Source organism: Polypterus senegalus, chromosome 2 (genome assembly GCF_016835505.1).
Source record: "Polypterus senegalus isolate Bchr_013 chromosome 2, ASM1683550v1, whole genome shotgun sequence".
In the NCBI taxonomy this organism is placed as follows: domain Eukaryota; kingdom Metazoa; phylum Chordata; class Cladistia; order Polypteriformes; family Polypteridae; genus Polypterus; species Polypterus senegalus.
In genome coordinates, this window is record NC_053155.1 from 276,106,971 (window position 1) to 276,125,422 (window position 18,452).

At 36.9% G+C, this 18,452-nt stretch overlaps 1 protein-coding gene across 2 annotated transcripts in view; it reads left to right on the forward strand.

Annotated features, from left to right (window-relative positions):
- Positions 1-18,452, forward strand: part of ddx10 (DEAD (Asp-Glu-Ala-Asp) box polypeptide 10) — a 443,025-nt gene that overhangs the window by 236,425 nt on the left and 188,148 nt on the right. For both annotated transcript variants that reach the window (XM_039745618.1, XM_039745620.1), the window contains exon 15: positions 7,238-7,399. In XM_039745618.1, coding sequence (XP_039601552.1) covers positions 7,238-7,399 — 162 coding nt within the window. The remainder of the gene's footprint in view (positions 1-7,237; positions 7,400-18,452) is intronic.

Sequence of the window (18,452 nt, forward strand, 5' to 3'; positions counted from 1 at the left end):
CTGATAAAGAAAAGATAAAGTGCAAACAAAATGATAAATAGAACAAGTAATATATTATATCCTAGGACCTAAGGAACAAGTAATAAACCCACCTTAATAAGAGGGTAAGTGTTTACATGTCCATTTTGTTGCTGTGTCTCTGTTATTCCAACAGAGGGCACATTACATACATTAGCATTGCTTTAGGAATCCCATACCAAATGGCATATAACAGAGGCATATGCATTGCATGGTGCATTGTAAATGTTAATGCTGAGGTCTTTATTGTTAGATTTCAACTGTCTTAATCACCCATTAAACCTAAATGTATAAATTATTAGGTTTAAAAAACAATAGAACTCACAAAGTAATTAAAAAAATACAAATCTCTATATATAATCTTCATTTGGATCTTGATCTTTGTTTGTCCAAATGAATTAGAAGAAGCAGCACTAGATGGTAGTAGAGAGACAGCTAAAACATAGGCATTGCATTAAGAATCTCCTCCAGGCTTATACTACTGAAGACTGTAGTACTCCAGTCACACCTCAAAACACAGACATTCAAACTAAACAAATAGTTGTGCTTTAAATTAACTAAAGAGATCTTCATTTAGATCTTTGTCCGCGAATTCCACGCATGCATAGACCACCTTCCAGTTTAGTACGTTGTTGTTACTCACGGATGTCAACAATAAGCTGGAATAAAGAAAGGGGTGGTGGACAGTGTTACGCTGGTTAGCTCCTGAGGCCTGGTTAGAGAATGAGATTGCCGAAGATAAAAGGTACGTGCCTACTTAACATATGAATGAAAGAAAGACAATGGGTAAAATGAATGACAATGTAACAGCACGTTCCAGAAATTATTATTGTTACGTTGTAGCCGGCGAGTGCTGCGCGTCTCACAGTTGTACCGTGGCTTGCTCACATGTCAGTGAAGTGATCCCTATTTATGCTTTAACTCTTTGAGGGCTGAATATTTTTCCGTGGAAAGCACACAAAGCAATGGCCTCACACATACGTCAACATTAAACATCTTTTTCTATGTGCTGTTGGCGCAAGTTCAGCATCTCTGGCGACAGTGGCTGCGTGGGGGGCACCTTGTTGGCCAACAGGAATACATGGTGGGCCGGCTGCCTGGCTGTCTTCGCACAGCAGGTGGGTGGTGGTGGCGGTTGCAGTGTGATGCAATATGGTTTGTACCTCTTATCATCATAAATGGTGGTCCTCCCAGGCAAACGCTGCTAAAGGTGCATCAGCTACACGAAAGTGTTCAGCACCACGATCAGCTGGGGACTGATCGAGATGATGCTGGTACCTCACTTCCGTTTTTGATATCCGATCTCTAGATCAGAGTCCGACAGGTCAGAGTCCTATTGAACAAAATGACGTATAACGTCCACCGAGTATTTTGCTTTGCACGTTTGCTTTGGTCTCTCGCCAGATGTCGGTGCCATTTTACAGGCTGTATACTCTTCGCTACTCCTGCACCTGTAGGGAATCGAGGTTCAATCAACAAAGCTATGTAACTTTCCTTCTAGTAAAGAGAGTCAAACTAAAATGTAAGGGTGAGTTTTGTTGCAGTTTATAGCTAATTACCGTCCTCTACTCGTGAATTTTGACAAAAGTCAACATCAGCCCTGAAAGAGTAAAAGAGGCTGGATACCTATGTGTCCGCCTTTTATAACCATTGCTCCGTGTATATTGCCTTACTCTTTGGATTGCCACAAAGCAACCTGCGAGATTGAGAAGTCATCGTGAGAGGAAACGATAGCGTCGTGAAAACGAGACGGACTGTGAACGGACAGAAGCAGAAATACTCCCACACCACCACATAATTACTATTCGTACAATGATCCCAAGTAGGCCGTTCCCATCAAATCAATGTCCAAGGGTTTTCTTTTGTAATTTTGTTTCCCTTATAAAAAATCATAATGCTGTGCGACAAAGGGCCCAGTTCATGACTAGCAGCCGCGTTTAAACAGGGAGCCCTTTACAGACAACTTTAACACACGCAACGTGGTTGGGCGCACATGGCTAGTATATAATAATAGAAGCACACATATGTACATGAGATATTTAACGTAACCCATCTAGTGTAAATGCCAGTTGTTCAGAGAGAGCTCAGAACCTGATTATAAAAAAAAAGGAAATTCATTTGCTATTGGGATATTAAAAACAAATACAAAGGGGGTGAGAAATGAATATCAGGACTCTGGGCTGGGCCAATAAATGTAACCAACAATCAAATCTCTTAATCTTATAGCACAAGCTTATGTGAATAAGTAAGGCCCTCCCTTTAATGCTGTTTCTCTCTGATCATGATGCAGACACTGGAGAATGTGTATCACAGTGCCACATGTAGAAATATGGCCAAATGTTTTCTTTTTTGCTACACTTTTTTTGTTTCCATTAACTGTGTCTCCTAATGTGTTCAAAATCAACGAGATAGATGCTACTAAAAGGGTAACCATTATGTTTTGTTAAGTAATTTGAAAATACTGAAGTGCATGTTAATTTAAAGAAAACTGTTAGAACACAGGCATGTGTTTCTTTTTCTTGTTGACTCACTGATGGAAAATATGCTAAGCTGACACAATACCACCTGCCATTTACTGTATTACTTTATTATTTATTATTTGATTGATACCTTTATCCAAGGCAACTTACAACATTTAAGATGGAATTGATTCCGTGTCTCTTTTTTTTTTCTAATTGGAGTGTGACTTGCTCATGGTCAGACAGTGTCAGTAGTCGGATTTGAAGTCCAAAGCCTTAACCACTACGCTACTCATTTATAGGGTGGTCCAGATCGAATTATGCAATTTTCATTACGCTATAACTTATTAAGTTTATTATATAGAAAATCACCCAAAAAATCCCGGACCATCAAGAAGTGTGTGAACTGACGACATGAAGAATCATCTTGCTGCTGAACTGGAATCGTCCCCGCATAAGTCAAAGTCATCTAGACGATCTGGATCTGCATAATTAGATCTGGACCACCCTGTATTATTGTATTGTGTTAATAAAGGAAAGAAGAATTAAATTTATTGTATTATTTTTCAACACAAATAACAATATTCAAACAGTTAAAAAAGCATCATGTATGTAAGTCAAAAATCAATATAGATTATGATTTTGTTTATAATCACATAGTCTGAATCGTAATTCTGTTTAATTGTAAAGTGCCTAGTGTTTAACTACATCTTTATGCAATATGTTTGTGTAAAAATATTTGTCATATAAGTTAAAGTGTCAGTTGTTGCTGACATGGATAAACTCTCTGTTTAAAGCATCTTTCTCATCAACTACCAGTTTGCAGTGAACTTTAATAGTCTTTGTTTAATGTATGGAAAATGTCAAGTGTATTGAGCCTTTTTGAAAATATAAGACACCCTGATAGTAAAAGCCTGATTAATCATTTGAGCTAAAATAATTCTTCTTTGGCTCAACTGGCTAATTGAGGACTTGACTTTGTGTCCTGGGAGGCCAGTAGGGATAACCAAAGAGATCTCTTTTTTATGTGTTCTATTGACAAAACTGACTTCTTAAAAGACTAAATATAAAGATGCTTTGAAATAAACCCTATTGCAGTGGCAGACACAGACTAGAATAGGTGAAACTCTTCTTTAAATAAAATAACAAGTAATCTGTATAGGGACAGCATTTATTATAGCATCAAAAGCTATGTTGTTCATAAAGTAATAATCATTTTCAACATTTTACCTAACTTCTGTTCCATACATCCATTTACTGAACTTGTTTAATCCAAATGTCATGTGGAGAGTGGCAGTCAGACTAATGGCAGGAATCAACACAGTGCCAATCTCCTTGTTCACACCCACACTCTCTTATAGTAGGCTAATGGTGCTTTCACTGAAGACATACATGTATTATTTCATATGTTGTTTGCATGTTGTCTTTGAAATTGTTTTGTTTTATTGGGATTTTGTATAACTTTGTAATTAAAGGCAAATGCCACAGTGAAAACAATAGAATGTAATGTAAATTTGCATATTTCTTTAAAGCATAAACAAAGTAAATGAGGGTAAGTCATGGCAATGGATAAATAGAACCTTATTTGTCTCCAGGAGGAGATTTGGCAACCTCGTTAGATTCAACCAAATCAGTACAGAAGAATGCATTATTTAATATGGGTTACCCGGTAAGTTAGTAAGGAAGGAATCCAAAGAGAAAATGAATCTAGTTTGCTAAAGTTTAGCATATTTAAAGGCATAATGTTTTTTATTTAATCAAATAGCACATATCTATAACAGTGTAAAATGGTGATTGTGAGTGATTTCACCTTCCCTGAAACTGTCTGGAAAAATCAACATTGGAAAGACTGTGGAGGTAACAGGCATGATGCTTATGGAAGAGTTATGCCAGCCACAAACTAAAAATGAAAACCATCAGTTAATATTAATCTTACTAGGCTGACCCGCCTTTTAAGGCGACCGACTTTTAAGTTGACCACTTCTTAAGGCAATTCAATATGTAGATCAATTTGATATTTTATACAAACTCATTAATTTGGTTATATTGTATTTGAGCGGTATTACTTCAATACTCGTAGTTTCTGTTATTTTTGTGATGAAATTTAAACTTTTATTCTATATTGAGGTCGCCCTTTTGAACCCCCCTGTTATTTACTATGCGGTGAGTCATTTGTACTCCTTTAACATTAATTATTCCCAGAGACATAATTTTGTCTATTTTTCCAGCGCATCGCGCACAAAAGCAAGGGAACGATGGGAGCACCAGAACTCTGCTCACATCATGTTGCATCATGTGATAAGCGGAATACCGCTACGCTTTCCACTCATGGGACGGAAGGACAATTCCGACCGCTTTTATATAGTAAGAGCCTGGAGTAGAAAATCATCTTTTACCTGGAAAAACGAAACTACAAATCCCATCGTGCATTGCAAAATGCACGGGGCGTGTGTGAAACTCCGCGCCTGCGTAGCACTCACGGGACGGAAGGACAATCCCGAACACTTTTATATAAAAGGATGTTAGATCCTTCACAGAGCACATCATCACAAGGCATTTTGCATTACAATTAGTCTACAATTCAAAGTAACAAACTGAATATTATTCAAAGCATTACATTTTCATACCGGGTATTGGTTATCACATTGTTTTGTTTATCAAATAATGAAATGCCTAAATTGTGCACTGTTACTTCTGTTGGCATTCTTTTTTTTAAATGAATAGTTTTACCTTTTGATCTTCAAGCATAATATAACAGCATTCAATGTGAAAAATGTACAGAAATTTACAAAGGTGGCAAATACGTTCTTCATGACACTGAGCTATACCCAATTATTTCTACATCTTTTTTTGGTTTCTAATAAAAATGTCATTGTTTGAAAAGTTTTGTGCATATTGCCTGATGAACTGCATGGCGTTGCAATGGTTAGAGCTGCCACCCCACAGGTGAAGGGAATTGGTTTTAAATCCCAGCCTCATCACTGTGTAGTCTCACTGTTCCAAACTTATTATAAATATGTCTGGAGATGTCCATTAATAAATGTTGTTTAAAAGTCAGTGGGGGACAATTAGATACTTCACTGAGTGTCACAAACCAATCTAATGCCTCATGAACACAGCCCTAAAAACCGGGGCATTGATATTGAGCTGCAAAGAGCAGTGGTACTGTTGCTAATCTGGTCCAACAGAGAGGAGGAGGATGAGATTTGGAGCATGTGCTTGTTGTCACACCTACCACAAAGCAAACCAGAGAGCAAGCTTTCAATTATGAGGAACTGTCTACAGTTGAAAAGTCGCCTATTAAGACCTTTATTAAATATATACATGTTTGTTACGTTTGCAGAAAGCACATTGCACTTGTTAAAAATGAACATAACCTACTGAATGGGAATGACTTTTCTGTAACATAAGATGACATTCAAAGACTTCATTGGAGTAGCGGTAAAAGTGAATGATAAGTTGTGCTGTGTGTGCTCTCTCTTGTTCAGTTACGATGATAGTGTAGGAAGTGCTGTATGATTAAAAGAACTGGAACTCAAGTTTGTGAAAATATCAGTTGCAGGATATGCATGCAAAGTAAACGATGTGTCATACCTCATCAAAAGGAGCTGAAAATGATTGCCATTAAGAGAGTTGGTAACGAAGAGCTACAGGAGATGATGATATCAAAACACCCAAATTAGTAAATGTGCCTAACAGCAGCAGTTGGATGTATGAAGGCTACACATCATCTACCTTCTGACTGCACATGTAATTGAACAAAGTTAAATCAGTTAAACACGCCATGCAAGGATATAGCCGCAGCATTTTAATTCTGGGTATATACATAGACTGCAATTCTTATCTGAACTCTGTTTGCTGTTGTTATGCCATATAGTGATTCAGTAGTCAAAATGGCAGAAAGACATTGTAGCAGACAGAAGCACTTCTCAAACACAAGTACCTGCAGTGGTCTACGTGAGTGGATATCTGTCTAGTCTATCGTTGTACTTGTCACAATGTACAAATTAATCATTAAAGACAGTTACCTTGTGCTATTATGATCCTGAATGGATAACAGCAATTTTAACTTTTTATTTTCTGTCAGCTTCAAGTGTTTTATTCATTTGCTTTCACTCTCTTCCTGAAACTCGGGCAGTTTAAAGTTCATGGAGTGGAGAAATTAGAGATGGGTGTTGTAGGAAGTAGCCTTTGCAGCAGTGGATTTTGCCGCTATTTACTACAAACTTGAGCTGTATATATATGTATTTATATATATATATATATATATAAATGAGCTGTCTCCAGATGTGTATTCTTGTTTTAGAATCACGTCTAGCCCTGCAAAACTACTGCCAGTGTGGAGTTTACACCTTCTCCCCATGTTTGTGTGGGTTTTATTTCCACATCCTAAACTCATGTATGCTAAGATAATTAGTAACACTAAATTTGCCCAGAGTAAGTGAGCATGGTTGTGTGAGGAAATGTGTATCCAGTGATGGACTGACACGTCTTACAATTTGTTTTTTCCCAAAATTGACACATTATGGTCTAACCCTCCACAAACCTGAACTGGATCAATTGCATTCAAAAAGAGATTCAGGAAGGATTGTCACTTTCTTATTTATTTATCATTTTGCATGTGATGGACTTGCTGAAAAGTACTTTTGTAAAGTTGCATAAGGAATTGTAAATTGCTTCTTGTCCCTAAGTGACCTTAATTTTATCCTCACATGAAGAAAACTGTTTTCTTATTTGAGTCTTTTTTTTCCTAATTATAGATGGTACAGCAATGGCCCCCAACTCAAAAATCAGTTGTAAACGATGAAGAAGATGATGATGCCACCCCTGGTATAAATATGGAAAAAGCAAGGGAGAGGTTGATTGAGGAGGACAAGTTTGATAAAGAAGAATACAGAAGAAAAGTCAAAGAAAAGCATCGGGTAAGGAGGAATTGATTCTTGATGAGTTTTTGAATTATTTTATACAAACAGAACTCTGTAAGATGTTTGCAAATCACTTAAATTTTAAAATGTATGAGTTCTGTGCTTAGCCTTTTAAAATTCTAATTTATACTCTTTTGTGACTAGCTACCATTTTACACTAATAGTCTATTGCATATATACTGTAAGAATGCAGTATCAGTTAGTAATGCAGTGTGTGCCCACAGAGAGGGCAGAATACCTAACAGTGACTGTTGTCCTTGCTTGTTGGGTCCCCACTATGTATGGCTTGGGGCATAGGAAAGCTTCCCTGTTCTTATGAGAGGGGATATGCCAGTGCATCGTTCTGCTGCTTTTAGCTAAGTTAAACATTGGGGTACATATCAACAGAGGTATTGTAGACACAAGTTGCTTCTTTAATTTGTATTCATATCAACAAGTGACCATTCATCTTTAAAACAGCATGATTAAACTCATTTTTTAAGCTTTACAAGTGCGCATAGAATTGGAAAGGAAAATCAGTATGCTGCTGGTTTTGTATGGATTCTAAAACTGCAGAGCACTCTTGACCATTAAAATTCCAGCAGACAGCAGTTGCCATCAATCAGACTAAATCACTGGGCCAATTTAACAAGTGATGGAGCAATTTTTATCCCTGAAATTATGAAGAATGAATATGTTAAAAATTAATAATGAAGTAAGTTCATAATGTCTTCTCTTTCCACCTTTGTTTTCCTTCATTGTCATATGGCAAGCCCTAAACTAGTATATTAATATTTGAAAGAATTGTTCTTTTGATTAATAGCATATAGTAGTCATAGTCACTGCAACTTAGTTAGAAAGCAATTCATTGAGGATATTAGATAATATATAGCCCAAAATTAAGAAACAATATATGCAGTGTTTCTTTAAAAACATGATGGGTAGTTGTCTTAGGCTTTAAAACACTTTCTGTAGTCCTTGATAATTTAGTTTGATTTGGTGTCACTTAGCATTTAAAGAAATAATGGAAATTATGATATTTTTCATTTGTACTTTTTAACTGTTATCAGTCTGGAGATATTTGTGCAGATCTTATTCACCTATTCAAAATTAATATGCAGAAAGTAAAAGAGGCCAGTGTCTTTCACAATTTTGTATATGTGAGGGAGGATTTTCAAATTGGTTTTAAAGTTAACTTGAAGTCAAAGTACACAGATTTAAGAGCTGAATGTACTTTATATTGCCATCCTTACTAGTTGTAATCTTTGATGCAGTGTATTGATTTAACTGTAGAGTAGTAAACGATTTTGAACAACATGACAGTAAAGTGCCATGGTTATCAATTCTGTTTAGTAAAAATCACTTTGCTAGCTTTTCTGTAGACCGCATGTTAAAAAACACTATTTTTTTTTTTAGTAAATTTTTCCTTAAATAGTAAAATTAAGTCTTAGATTGTGTAAAAATGTGACAAATAATGTCTGGACATATACTCAAAATACCAGGAAAGAAAAAGTCAAGTGGCTTTGGATTATTTTGCTGCTAATATTAATCAAATGTGAGACCAGGAAGTTTCCATGTAAATGATCCACTATGAACTTCATAGAGAGGAATACTACAGTCATGAAGTAGGTCATTTATCCCATACTGCATCTAGTGAAAGGAAGAAGAATGACCATACTAAAGGGACGCCAGGTCTATTGGGAATATTTAGATTGTTACAAAAAAGACAATTTTTCAGTTAAGGTGGTATGAAACATTCATGCATTAGACTGCCAAGCAAATGACTCTGTATACCTAATAAGTCTACTGGTACAAATAGTCCCATAGTACAATGTTTTAGTGATTCTTTGATGGTGTAGGGACTGGGAGCATTTTCTTGGCCTGATTTGGGTCCACTGATTTTCTTAGAAGGCAAAATACGTGCTACTAAATGTAAACACCTATAACAGATGTTGTTAGTTAATGCAGATTTACAGGATGTGAGGTTTCATATTTCTTACAGTAATTCTGTCTTTTTACACCCAGAGCTGTTTTTAGATTGTACACATCTTTGACATGTTGAGAGCACTGTCAAAGGGTAAGATGTCCTCTTTTCAATACTTACAAAACAGTGCTTGGAATTTATCTTTGTGAAGCTCATGCAAATAAAACATTACAGAAAACCTGCATCATAAGTAATCATTATTCTTCAACACCCACGATCAAGTAATGGAAAAATTACTCATGGAGAGAGGTTAATAATCATCTTTTACTCCATATTATTGTAAACTGGAATAGGAAAAAATGGGGAAAAATTGGTTCAGTGCTGAAGTAAAGTGTCACGGGAATGTTTTGATTTTGTAAACTGTTTTATTTTTAAATATTACTCATTAGATCTAGATGTATGCGCACATGGAGTATTCAAGTTCATCAAAATGTATATGCAGATTTTTATTTGCATAACAGAGAAAATTTTTTCTTCCATACGAAATCACAGATCATCTGTGACATCCAGGAATACTGAAGCCTCTCAGTAATGTATTTCAGGATAATGTTACTCTATGGAAGTATACAAGAAATGCAGGTACTTGCTCGGGAAAGATGTTAAACATCATTAAGTGGATAAGCTTGAAACTGTATGAAGCAATATTAGTGATTCACATAAATTATGAGAAGGTGCACCAATGCAAATAGGTTATAAACTAAAACCAAGTTCCTGCCATGCAGGTCCTCTCGGCACTGTATAACTCAGAGGATTTTAAATGCATCATTGTCAGTATAGCATCTCATCAGGATGAAATTTCAGGGGACATAATGTCTTAATGAAGGTGGCTAAAGATCATGTCTGCTTCAAAAACACAACAATTATCCCTGAACCAAAGAAGACAAAAGTTGACCGTCTTAATGAATACATTCAAGTAGGATTCAGTCTTGTTATGAAATACTTTGTGAAATTGGTGCTGGGACACTGAATACTCCAGAATGCTTGTTATCACACCCAGTCTACACTGAATGTCATACAACCTGCATAAACTGGGTACATCTCTTTTATTGTAAGGAAGGCTCTCCAATGCTTTGACCTTCTCTCAATGGTGCAATACATCTTGATCTTACATTATATTATGCCCACAGTACATTTAATAGTGTTATGTTTTCACTTTCTTCTTTAATTAAATTAAGGCATAAATGTTGCTAAGCATAGTTTATAATGCCACTCCACTGATGCTAGTCCAGCTTTTTCCAATGTGCATTCTTTTTTTTTAATTTTATTGATTTTATTGTAATCATTCCATACAAATAGATCAATTTTTACAAAAAATAGGATTGAAAACAAATCAAACCCCACATCCCCCCCGAGAAAGAGAGCATGACCAACGGAGTAAAACTTAAAGCTTTTAAAAATACATAAGGTGATGAGTTTAATAGGCGGGTAAAGATAAATGGAGAAGAAAAAGAAATGGGAAGAGAATCTACTTCCTCAGTGCTTTAAGAGCTTATTCTAAAATATTGTTCATTAGATCCTGCCAGGTTTTGAAAAAAGTTCTGCACAGATCCTCTAACTGATAATTAGATTTTTTTCCAATTTCAAATAGTATAAAACATCAGTTACCCTCTGACTTAAAAGAGGAGAGTTAGGATTCTTCCAGTTTAGCAAAATAAGTCTCCATGCCAATAGTGTAATGAAGGCAATCACAGGTTGTTTGTCCTTCTCCACTTTAAGCCCATCTGGAAGAACACCAAACACAGCTGTTAATGGGTTAGGAGGGATTGTGACACCGAGGCTGTCTGAAAGGCACTTAAAAATCTTTGTCCAGAATGATGTTAATTTGGTGCAGGCCCAAAACATGTAACCCAGTGAGGCTGGGACTTGATTGCAGCGTTCACAGGTTGGATCTTGCCCTGGAAACATTTTGGACAGTTTTAAGTGAGACAGATGCACTCGATATATAATTTTGAGTTGAATAATTGTATGCTTTGTGCATATGAAGCTCTAATGAATTCTCTGCATTGCTACCTTCCACTCCTTTTCTGATATGTTGAGTGAGAGTTCTTTTCCCCATTGTCCTCTTGGAACTTTGAAAGGGAGGGACTGTAAAATAATTTTGAGTCCTCGAAACTGAACAATATTTTTTCCAGCATAGAGGAAGGTGCGAGATGAGAAAAATCGGGCAGGTTCTGTTTAACAAAGTTTCTAATTTGAAGACAGTGAAAGAAATGTGTTGCTGAAAAGTTAAATTTGGAATGTAATTGTTCATAGGATGCAAACATGCTGTCTATATAAAGATCTCTAAGCAATTTAATCCCAGATGTTTTCCAGATATTAAAAACTGCATATGTTTGTGAGGGTTGAAAAAAGTGGTTCTCTTGCAGAGGTGCCACAGATAAAAGATTCTCCATCTTAAAGTGCTTTCTACATTGGTTCCATATTCTGTGTGAGTGAAGGATAGTATATTGGCGATAACTTGCATTTATTGGGGCACAAAGTAGGGAATATAAAGAAGTACTGCAGGATTTTATTTCTATTGTGGACCAAGCCTGTGTATGTTAATCTATTTGTGTCCAGGTTTTTATAGCTTGTATGTTTGCTGCCCAGTAATAAAACTGATAGTTAGGTAGAGCCATGCCACCTTCTGACTTAGGTCTTTGTAGGGTCACTCTTTGGATATGTGAATGTTTTGAGTTCCAAATAAATGAGGTTATGGTTGAATCTATTTGCTTAAAAAATGATTTACGGTGATCCCTCCTCGATCGCGGGGGTTGTGTTCCAGAACCCCCCGCGAAAGTTGAAAATCTGCGAAGTAAAAACCATACATTTATATTGTTATTTTTATATTGTCACAATTGTGTCACAGATTTGCAGAGAAACACAGGAGGTTGTAGAGGCAGAGACTTTAAAACACTGCAAACAAACATTTGTCTCTTCTTCAAAAGTTTAAACTGTGCTCCATGACACGACAGAGATGACAGTTCCGTCTCACAATTAAAAGAATGCATACATATCTTCCTCTTCAAAGGAGTGCGCATCAGGAGTAGAGAATGTCAGAGAGAAGACAGAGAGAGAAAAGCAAACAATCAAAAATCAATAGGTGCTTTTAAGTATGTGAAGCACCACCCGACAAAGCAGCCGCAGGGAACGGAGCAATGTGAAGGTAGTCTTTCAGCATTTTTTTAGAGGAGCGTCCGTATCCTCTAGGCCAGCGTGCGAACAGCCCCTCTGCTCACACCCTCTCTGTCAGGAGCAGAGAATGTCAAAGAGAGAGAGAGAGAGAGAGAAACAAACCATCAAAAATCAATAGGTGCTGTTAGAGGTTTTAAGTATGTGAAGCACCGCACTTGAAGCTAGTACTGGGCGATATGACGATATGTATTGTGGGGACGATAGAAAAGTGTCTATCGTCCTATTTCTCTTCTATCGTTTCTAACCTAATTTTATCAATTACTAAAGAAAATATTGCATTAAATAGGCTATGACAAATGTATGATAATGTCTTGTCGCTATGCAATGCGTACTCTACCCTTTACGTATATAAGTGATAATCAAGAATAAAAATGAACTTTTTCGCAAAGAAACTCCGTCTTGTGGTTTTGTGACAAGACGCTTTACGTTGTTGCGACATGCTTTACGCTAGTTAACTCGTGAGTGCTTAAAGATGGAGACGCAAGAGGTTAAAGATGAATGCCCGGAATCGCAACAAACTGAAACTGCTATGCAGGCAGCAGCCCAAGAAGTACTTTGAAACGTGGGGGTACGTCAGTGATTTGGTTGCATTTTGGCTTCAAGAGCTCTGACACGGAGCAGAAGACAGTCATGTGCAGACTCTGCCAAAAGACTGTTTCCGCGCCCGACGCTAACACAACAAACCTCTTTTACCACTTGAAGAAGGTCCACGAAAAAGAATACGGGAGAATCAAAGAAATGCGACGTAAAGAAAGTTGTGAAACAGCCCGGGCAAGTGGCGAGAAAAAATATAGCCAGCCTAAAATGAAAGAGTCTTTCATAAAAAGCACACCGTATGAAAAAACGTCCCAGCGCCATAAAGAAATCACATGTGCCATCTTGCATTACATTTGTAAAGGCATGACCCCCATGTATGCAGTTGAGAAGGGTAGCTTCCGAGACCTCTTCAAAGTCTTTGACCCGAGGTACGTTATGCCCAGTCGTAAGCACTTCAGTAAAGTCGAGTTGCCTCGCTTATGTAACGCATGCCGGGCCCAAGTAGAGAAGGATGTTCGCAGTGTGGTCCATTATGCCTTGACAACTGACCTGTAGACGAGCAGAGCTACGCAGCCTTACATGAGCGTAACCATCCATTACATCAGCAAAGACTGGATCCTCTGTGCTCGCTGTTTACAGACTGCGTACTTTCCAGATGACCACACGGGAGCCATGATAGCCCAAGGTGCGTTACTCGTGCAGTAATTTGTATGAGGTACTTTTAGTTTACTGTTCTGTCATTTTTACTGTAGTAATTCCGAGAAAGACCCCCTAATAAAGTATTTATCTATCTATAAATTTGACAGAGACATTTTTTCTACTTTTACAAAGTAGCCTTTTATGTTTGCACTTTTATTCATGGCTAATGCCTTAAACAGTGCTATGTTCAACTCTGATATTTACTTTTGATACTTTATTTTGGTTTGCAAACTTTGCACTACAAGGTTGAAAAATGTTTTGTGTTTATTTTTTATAATTGAGTGCTTTTCTGCTCAGAAATTTGAAATGGTTGTGCACTTTAATTTTTTTTTTTTCAAAATAAAGTTCATTTTGATAATACTATTTAAATAACTATGATGTGGATAAAAAAAATGTGAAGGCTACTGTAGCTCTACCTCCACCACATCTGTTGTCAGTTGATACATTTATATTGCTAAACTAAAATGTATTTTTCTCATTTGTGACAGTTCAGTTAAATGTCACTTCTAAATAAAGTTGCAAAAAAAAGTATGCAATGATATTTTTGTCAAACTTTTCAGAGAATAACTGAAAACGTACTTTATTGTGGGCAGTATATTGTGATATATATCGTTATTGTGATATAAAATAATCCATATTGTGATATATGATTTTTCCATATCGCCCAGCACTACTTGAAGCATATCGTTTATCATTGAGGAGTTTTATTTAATACATAATACGTGCTCTGATTGGGTAGCTTCTCAGCCATCTGCCAATAGCGTCCATTGAATGAAATCAACTGGGCAAACCAGCTAAGGAAGCATGTACCATAAATTAAAAGACCCATTGTCCACAGAAATCTGCAAACCAGTGAAAAATCCGTGATATATATTTAGTTATGCTTACATATAAAATCCGCGATGGAGTGAAGCCGCGAAAGTCGAAGTGCAATATAGTGAGGGATCACAGTATTGATGTATATTGGAATGTTTTGAAATAAAAAGAGAAGCTTAGGAAGGATAACAACATTAATTCGTCCAGATGAAGGGTTGACCATCTATGCAAGTCTTGCTTTATTTTTTCCATAGACATGGTGTAAATTTTGTTGATAAAGAGCTTTATGATTACTTGTGATATTTACCCCAAGGTATTTAAACTGATCTGCAATGATAAAAGGGAAGGTGTCCAATCTAATATTGTATGCTTCAGAATTCACTGGAAAGAGCACACCTTTATTCAAATTAATTCTAAGACCAGAGATCTTTTGAAATTCTGTAAGTGCGGTCTTCTGTAAGACTTGCAGGCACAGTATTTTGTGGGTCTGATATATACAATACCATATCATCTGCATATAGAGAAATTTTCTGTTCAAGTCCTTCTCTGATAATCCCCTTTATCTGACAAGCATTTCAACAGTGAACTGCCAGTGGTTCGATGGAGATTGCAAATAGCAGTTGTGACAAGGGGCATCCTTGTCTGATACCACGTTCTAGTTTAAAAATAATCTGAACAAATGTTGTTAATACAAACTGAAGATTCTGGATTGGTATACAGTAGTTTGATCCATGCACAAATGTTCAGGCCAACCCACATTTCTCTAATGTAGGGAAAAGGTATTTCCATTCAATCATGTCAAATGCTTTTTCTGCATCCAATGATAATATCATCTCTCGGGTGTTTGACTTTGCTGGTGAATATATTACATTAAACAGGCGTCGAAGATTGAAAGATAAGTCTCGGCCTTTAATAAATCCAGTTTGATCTTGTGATATTACCGAAGGCAGCACTTTCTCCATCCTTCTAGCTAGGACTTTGGAGAGTATCTTAACATCATTATTCAGAAGTGAAATTGGTCTGTATAAAGCACATTGCAATAAGACCTTATTTTGTTCAGGAAAGACGGTGATTAATGCTTGTCGAAAAGTTTGAGGTAGAATTTGATTGTCTCTAGCTTCTATAAATTTTGCTAATAAGAGGGAAGCTAGCTGAGCGGAGAATTTCTTATAAAATTCTAGAGGGTAGCCATCAGGGCCTGCTGCTTTCCTGCTTTGAAATGACTTTATAGCATCTAATAATTCTAATAGCGCCAGAGGTTTATCCAGTTCCTGTGCACTAAAAGTATCTATTTGTGGTATCTGTAATGTATCCAGAAATGCATTCGATTATTCTTCTTTAAACTCAGTAGAATGTGTGCATTATATTTTTACGGTCAATGATTTTATCTCAGTTGATGTTGGTGATTGCTGGGATTGCATTGTGAACTTCTTGCTTGTGGATTTGTTGAGCTAAGAGCTTATTAGCTTTCTCCCCGTGTTCATAGTAATAATGTCTTGATTTAAAAATGAGTTGTTCAGTTTCTTTGGTTGTTAAGAGGTTGAGCTCTGAATGCAGAGCCTGCCTTTTCCTATGAAGAGCCTCACTTGGACACCTGGCATGTTCTTCATCTATTCTAGCAATTTCACTGGTTAGCTCTGATACCTTTTTGGTTTCTGATTTATTTCTGTTGGAAAGATATGAAATAATCTGTCCTCTTAAGAAGGCCTTTAGAGTTTACCAGAGAATTCCTGCAGAGACCTCTGAGGATGTATTTGTCTCTAGCCAGAAACGGATTTGTTTGGATATAAATTCTGTACAGTTTTCGTCTGCTAACAGAAGTGGGTTAAGACACCATCTGCATGATGAGTGTGTGGGGCATAATGATTTTACCTGCAAGATCAGAGGGACATGGTCGGAAATAACAATAGTATTGTACTTGCATGATTTAATCGCAGCCAAGAAATTATTATCTATAAAGAAATAATCAATTCTTGGGTAGCAATGATGCACTGGTAAGCAGAAGGAATATGTTCTTCAGTTTTGGTTTAGAAACCTCCAGGGGTCTGATAGGTTGTGGTCAGTTAAAAACTGTGTAATTGTCTTTGCAGTGTAAGATGTCATTCCCCCTGTGACAGGAGACCTATATAAGAGTGGATTTAAAACACAATTAAAGTCCCCAGCCGTTATAATTTTATGAGTGTTCACATTGGCAATGGATGCAAATACATTATGCTTGAATTCCCTATCATCGACATTGGATGCATAAACATTTATCAGAATCACTTTACAGTTAAATAAACTGCCAATCACATATCTCCTTTCAGGATCAGATACTACATCTATACTGTTCTATGTATGAGAATTCTCACACCTCTAGTTTTCTTTGTAAAGCTGGAATGGAACATTTGGCCAGTCCAGTCTTTTTGCAGCCAGAACTGATCATTGCTTAGTAAATGGGTCTCCTGTAAAAATACTATTTTAGCGTTTAAGCCTGTTAGGTGAGAGAATACTTTCTTTCTATTTAATTCGTGATTCAGGCCCTTAACATTCTACTAGCTCACAAAGTTAACTGTCCTATCATGGAGACATTGATTCTGAATTTTTTGTCATTTTGTATTCTTAACTGGAAGTGAGACAGCTTTAATGTTAGTTTCAAATTTTCCCATGAGTTATTGCCATGCAGCCTATTGTTACATTGGTAGTTATAATTATAAGGATTTAAAGGATAGATTAGATACAGCTTGCTCTCTTTCTCTCCCCCCTTATCTCCCCACCCCCCCATTTTGCCTCTCCACGTTAGGCTGGACCCCATTTCACAAAGTCCTTGTCCTCTGACATACCTAGAGACAGAGCACGTCCCAAACAAAATAAGCCCCCCAGCAGCAGCGGCGTTTGTGGATTAAAAAATAGTGAAATCTATTGCCGATAAAGTGTAAATTCTATAAGCATAAAATAGAATCTTCAACAGTCTTCAAATATTAAGACAGTAAACACAGGGAATGGTGTTAAAAAGTGGTCCTGGATAAACATAGTAATATAAAAAAAAAACTATTTTAATTTCTTTCACACATACACCTATAATTGTAATTAAAACATAAACAAAAAGCGTCAGAGAAGAGAAAAGGTTGTATAATTATGGTACTCGTGTCGTTGCAAGCAGATCAGACAGCAGGTAATATCTTCTTGCAATGTCATGACAGGATGCGACCCACTATCCTATTTCAAAAAAGTGTCGGGATCAGCTTTCTTAATTCCTTTTCTTCTTCCTCCTTGCTGGAGAAGATGTAGTATTTGTCTTGAATATCCACCTTCAGTTTGGCAGGATACAAGAGGCTGTATCTGATATCGGCTTTCCATAACCGCTGTTTAATGTTGTAAAAAGCTGCACGTTTTGCAGCGTTTGAGGGTGAGAAATCAGGGAAAATATGAATGTGGTTATTTTCAAACATAATTTAATTTTACTTAATTTAAGCTTAAATTGTAATTTCTCGAAGCAGACAATTATAGTTCTAGGTTAAGGGCCAGTTTATACTTCACGCTCTGAACGCGTACGTGCCCGTATCATGGCTGCCACGTCCAAACGTTCATTTCACGCGTCCTCTGAGCAGGTCCTCAGAAATTAACGCGACGCGTGCGCAAGTTGCTGTACCAGCAAAAAGTCGGGGGCTAAAAGTCGGAATGTGACGTCAGAGGCTCTGTTTACTATCTACCTGTGACAGAATGCCTCAATGTAGATCCTACGGGGATTGGTGTGCGCGCTTCGCTGTTTGATGAATGGTTCAATGTGGTGAAGCAAAATGCCGACATACAGATGCATTTGTGGTGCTTTTATATTCAAGCGTCGCATATTCCCGATCGTAATGACACGATACATTTTAA